This window comes from Hylobates moloch, unplaced genomic scaffold (genome assembly GCF_009828535.3).
Source record: "Hylobates moloch isolate HMO894 unplaced genomic scaffold, HMol_V3 SCAFFOLD_12, whole genome shotgun sequence".
In the NCBI taxonomy this organism is placed as follows: Eukaryota; Metazoa; Chordata; class Mammalia; order Primates; family Hylobatidae; genus Hylobates; species Hylobates moloch.
The window spans coordinates 102426158-102430943 of NW_026652287.1; the positions used below are offsets into that span (position 1 = coordinate 102426158).

The following is a 4786-nucleotide window of genomic DNA, read 5'->3' on the forward strand; positions in this document are numbered from 1 at the left end:
GCGGGGGCGCGCGGGCGGCTCGGCGCGCTCTCCGGGAGCCGGGCGCGGGGCGCTGGCCCGCGGCGGCGGGCGCCGACCAGCGGCGGGAGAGCTTGCGCGCCAGGCGGGCGAGCGCCGAGGGCCGTAGGCCGTAGTCGCGCTCCAGCTCCTGGCGCGAGATCTCGATGTTGCCGGTGTACCAGAGGATCCAGCCCAGCAGGCTCAGGAACACCAGCAGCGCGCCCGAGTAGATGAGCAGGTCCCCGAAGTCGCGGCCGCGCACCTGCAGCTGCGCGAACACGCCAGTCAGCAGCGCCGCCATGCCCGCCACGTCCAGCGCCACGGCCAGCAGCAGCGCCATCCGGCAGCGGCCCAGGCCGGCCGCGGGTGCTGGCGCGGCCGCCGGCGCTGACGGTGCACCCGGCGGGGTCCCCTGAGAGGCGCACACCGCTGGCGCCGCCGCCATGGCCCTGCACCGCCGCCGCTGGCACCCAGAGAGCGTTCAGGGGTGCGGCCCGGCGCGGGGCGGGGTCAGGGGACGGCGCCAGGTGTGCCAAGCTCCCGCCTGGTCACCTGAACCGGGCTGGGCGCGAACCGGCTCGGCCGGGGTTACCCTGGCCGTGGTTTCCGTGCAGGGGCTATTGCTCAGAGTCCTGAGCTGGGGGTAGCCAGGCGCACAGCCAAGGGTGCCTAGGGCCCGTGCCACCCAGGGAGGTCACCCATGGCCAAAAATCAGGGCATTTTAGTGGTGGCAGCGTGGGACACTCGGAGCCGGACGTGGCGTTGTTTCTGCTCAGTGTCGGCCTCCCGAAGCCTGTGCAGATCAGACAGTGCAGATCAGACAAGGCCCTTAGACACCAAGGAGCTCTGGGACGCGAGAACCAGTAGTCGGGGTGATCTAAGAGGGGAAGCTCCGGGCTCCGCGGAAGCTGAGTTTCCTTCACTCAGCGCGTCTCTTCTGGGGTCTCCTGTGTGCCCAGCGAATGAAGCCACGGACACAAAGACGGACGAGACCCATCAGGTCCAGAGCGCACCCGTGGAGGAAGCTGGGCGAACCCCGACTGTCCTATGGATAGTCCTATGGACCAGACGAAGCCCCTGCCCCAAGGAGTGCCCAGGTGTAACCGCAAGTTAAGGAGCCCTGGGGAGGTGACACAGGCACCCTCATTCCTTTTGTTCAGTAGGAGTCTCTGAGGCCTCCCCAGCACCATGCCGCGTGGGTGAGGCCGAGGACACAGAGAAATATCAGGCAAGGCTCCTGCCCCTTTAGGGTGGCCCTGACAACGGATCATAACCTCCCAGGGAGCTGATGGGGTGTGACAGGCACACCATAGGCTGGAGGCACAGGTGGAGGGCAGGGAAGAGGACTGGCAGATCTATAGAATCCTAAAGGGAGCCAAGAGCAGCCACATGCAAATCTCCCTCCCTCCAAACAACTCTCCCTTAGAGGGCATCCGCGCTCCCCTGGGGTGGCAGTCTGCGAGAAGTTTCCGTGTAGGTTCTCCCCAGGCTTAAACAGTTTAAGAGTTTTATTTCAAGAAAACCCTGGGGAGGGCGAACTGCAAGGGGGCTGCCGGGATTAGCCGAGGGATTCCGAATGAAGACGGAGTATTTCCGAACATACACACCTCTCCCAAGAGCGTTTCCGGAGGGTTCCGAAAATACCCGAGTGGGCCTCGGCGCCCTCATTGGCCATCATCGCGAGGGCTTACGAAGACCGGAAATATCCAAAGGTGCCGGGGCTAGGCTTAAATAGTTCACACATTCAACAGTTCATTCATAAAACAAATGTTTGTTGAGCGCCCATCATATGCCAATCACAGTGACAAGCGCTGGGTGAGCAATACCGGAGAGACAAGGCTGAGGTATGGGTCCCAGGACCTCTCGAATTGGAGCCCCTCGGAAATCCAGCGGTAGAGTTCCGAAAACTTCCGAACGGTCCTCGGAATACGCTCTCGGCCCTCTAACCGAATAGTTCCGAGTATTCCCGAGCGTTGAGCGATTGGCCGGCGGAAGTAGCCGAACACCATCGAGCAGCCTCGGAGGTGGGGACCGACAACTCCCGTCGCGCCCCCCCCCCCCCGCAAGGTGGCGGAAACGGGGGAGAGGTTTTAAAGGCGCGGCCCCCCCCCTGCCCTTCCTCTTTCCGTCTCAGGTCGCTGCTGCGAGAGGAGGTGAGCGTGCGTCTTTCTGGGTGGTCGCCATCTCGCGCCCGCCGCGCACTCCCTCCCAGTCCTCTGCCTGCCTTCTCTCCTTGCCACTCAATGGTCATTGCCGGACCCCAACCCTTCCCCCTGAAGTCGTTGTGAATTTTCAAATTATTTTCCCTTCACTCTTCATTCGCCGCAGTTAGTCTCGGCTGCCTGAGTTCGGTCCCGCCGCCTTAGGTTACTCAGTCCCGCCTGACAAAGAGTTCTAGGTCGCTGTCTGCCCTCAGGGGTCTCCCATTCACCCAAGTTCCCAGTCGCTCTCGTCCTCTGCTGTCCGAGCGGGGCCCGTGGCCCAACGCCGGTTTAGTTCTCTGTGTCTGACGCTTTCCATGTGCCCGTTTCCCCGCAGCCGCCGCCATGTCTGCGCATCTGCAATGGATGGTCGTGCGGAACTGCTCCAGTTTCCTGATCAAGAGGAATAAACAGACCTACAGCACTGTAAGTGGGGCCCGGATGCGTCGCTGCTGCGGGAGGAGGGTCCTGGGTCCCTGACTCTGGGTCAGAGGGCGGGACTTTCGCATGTCTCCGGGTCCCCTCTTGACGGTGCCTTGTGCCGCCTCCTTCCCAGGAGCCCAATAACTTGAAGGCCCGCAATTCCTTCCGCTACAACGGACTGATTCACCGCAAGACTGTGGGCGTGGAGCCGGCAGCCGACGGCAAAGGCGTCGTGGTAGTCATTAAGCGAAGATCCGGTGAGTTTTGTCTGCTTTGGGCCAGAGAGCGGCCCCTTTCCCGGGTCAGGGAGCCGTGATTTTTTACTGACAGGCAGGAAGAGTGGTAACTGCCATCGCGGCGGGCATCCCTGGCGACAGGGTGTTGGTCTAGGAACCGGTTTCCCTCTCGGCCGACTTGCCAGCTCTGTGAGCCGCGCGTGTCTGAGCCTGTGTCTTCACCTGTGAAGTGGAGAAACGAAAAAGTACCCGAACTTCCTCGGTGGTCGTTGAGAGTTAAGGCACGGGGTTGATGTTTTCAGATGAAATTCTCAAAGCAAGTCGGCGTGGGGATGGATGGCTTCATCCCACAGGTGGGAAAATTGAGGCACAACAGGGGAGGGGCCGTCGCTACCACACTTAGGAGGGGACAGGCTGGGTTGGTCGCAGCCGTTTGATTCCCATTTTGCCTGTGTAGGTTAGAGAAGAGGTCTTGAGGACCTCACTCCGTACATTGTGCTGTCAGGTGCAGGCCTTTTTGGGGATTCCCTGAATGTTCATGTGAGTCGGAGGTTTCTAATGGAGGAGTCCAGCTTCACATGTGTTCTTGCCAGGGCTCTGTTTTCTTTTTCTTAGAGTGAGTTTTTCCTCAGGTTCTTGATTGGAACTGCCTCAGAGCCAAGGGTCCTTTTATTCAGTGGCAGCAACAAGTGATCCTCCTGTCTCAGGGACACGTAGTCCAGGGAGCAGCCAATTGCTTGGCACCTGGAGACCCCGTTCTGGGGAGTCCTGAAAGCTTTCAGCTTTCCTCTCTGGGATTGCCGAATACATGGGTGGCCCTTCCTAGACTAAGGGACTGACCTGAGTGAGGCTGGGCCTCTCAGCCAAGCTGATGTTGAACCACTGCTGTGGGGATGGGCCTGGGGTTCCTGGGAAGCTATTGCCAGGAGCGTGGGCTCTGGCCGGACCTGGATCAGATCCTAACTGAAGCGGCAGCTTCCTGGCATGAGAAAGGAGTGTTTTCGTGGTGGACAGTATTGGGCTATGAGTGTGACAGAAGCTGTGTCCTCAGTACTCTGGGATGATGAATGAGCCTCTGTTAAATGGACAGGTGGGGAAACAGCTACCTGCTGCCTGCCCAGGCACCTGCCATGGGCCCAGGGTGCTTAGCTTCTCAGTGTGAGACCGTCCACACCTGCGAGGTGCGCTAAAGGTGCAGGTTAGGTGGATTGACCCCAGGGCCTCCCTGACCCCCAACCAGGCCAGCGGAAGCCTGCCACCTCCTATGTGCGGACCACCATCAACAAGAATGCTCGCGCCACGCTTAGCAGCATCAGACACATGATCCGCAAGAACAAGTACCGCCCCGACCTCCGCATGGTGAGCTGGGGTTTGGGGATCAGGGTGGGGGAGACTGGCCAGTGCTGTGGGGAAGGGCCTCCCACTACTGGCTGCAATACGGGGTGGATTCTTGCTTTCAACCTACTCCCCAGCCCCAGCATGGGTGGCTTGTGGAGTGTGTGAGCTGAACCTTGCTCTGCCCTCCCGCCCCCAGGCAGCCATCCGCAGGGCCAGCGCCATCCTGCGCAGCCAGAAGCCTGTGATGGTGAAGAGGAAGCGGACCCGCCCCACCAAGAGCTCCTGAGCCCCCTGCCCCCAAAGCAATAAAGAGTCAGCTGGCTTTCTCACCTGCCTCGACTGGGCCTCCCTTTTTGAAGCGCTCTGGGGAGCTCTGGCCCTGTGTGTTGTCATTCAGGCCATGTCATCAACACTCTGCTTGTCGCCTTGTCCATCTGGAGGTGATGTCAGTGGCTGGCCATGCAGGAGGGGTGGGGTAGCTGCCTCGGCCCTGGTGGGGGCAAGGGTCACTGTCTTCTCGGAAAACGCTTGCTGACTTGTGATCAAGACCTACTGTCCTATTGTGAAGTGGCCTGAAGAATCTCAGCT

The 4786-nt window shown here is 60.7% G+C and overlaps 2 protein-coding genes across 3 annotated transcripts in view; one reads left to right on the forward strand and one right to left on the reverse strand.

The window, feature by feature from the left end:
- TMEM238 (transmembrane protein 238) overlaps nucleotides 1-622 on the reverse strand; it is a 3690-nt gene extending 3068 nt beyond the window's left edge. The window contains exon 1 of the mRNA XM_032171629.2: nucleotides 3-622. Coding sequence (XP_032027520.1) covers nucleotides 3-445 — 443 coding nt within the window. The 5' untranslated portion in view covers nucleotides 446-622. The remainder of the gene's footprint in view (nucleotides 1-2) is intronic.
- A 1470-nt stretch (nucleotides 623-2092) lies between these two features.
- On the forward strand, nucleotides 2093-4527 carry RPL28 (ribosomal protein L28). Of its 2 annotated transcripts, XM_032171209.2 has the most exons (5): nucleotides 2093-2153; nucleotides 2539-2627; nucleotides 2758-2881; nucleotides 4101-4219; nucleotides 4395-4527. In XM_032171209.2, exons 2-5 carry the CDS (start codon nucleotides 2547-2549, stop codon nucleotides 4482-4484), a joined length of 414 nt encoding a protein of 137 aa, XP_032027100.1. In that variant the 5' UTR covers nucleotides 2093-2153; nucleotides 2539-2546; the 3' UTR covers nucleotides 4485-4527. The 2 variants fall into 2 exon arrangements, with proteins under 2 accessions (XP_032027100.1, XP_032027099.1); XM_032171208.2 differs by having other exon boundaries at nucleotides 4101-4527.
- The last annotated feature ends 259 nt before the right edge of the window (nucleotides 4528-4786 follow it).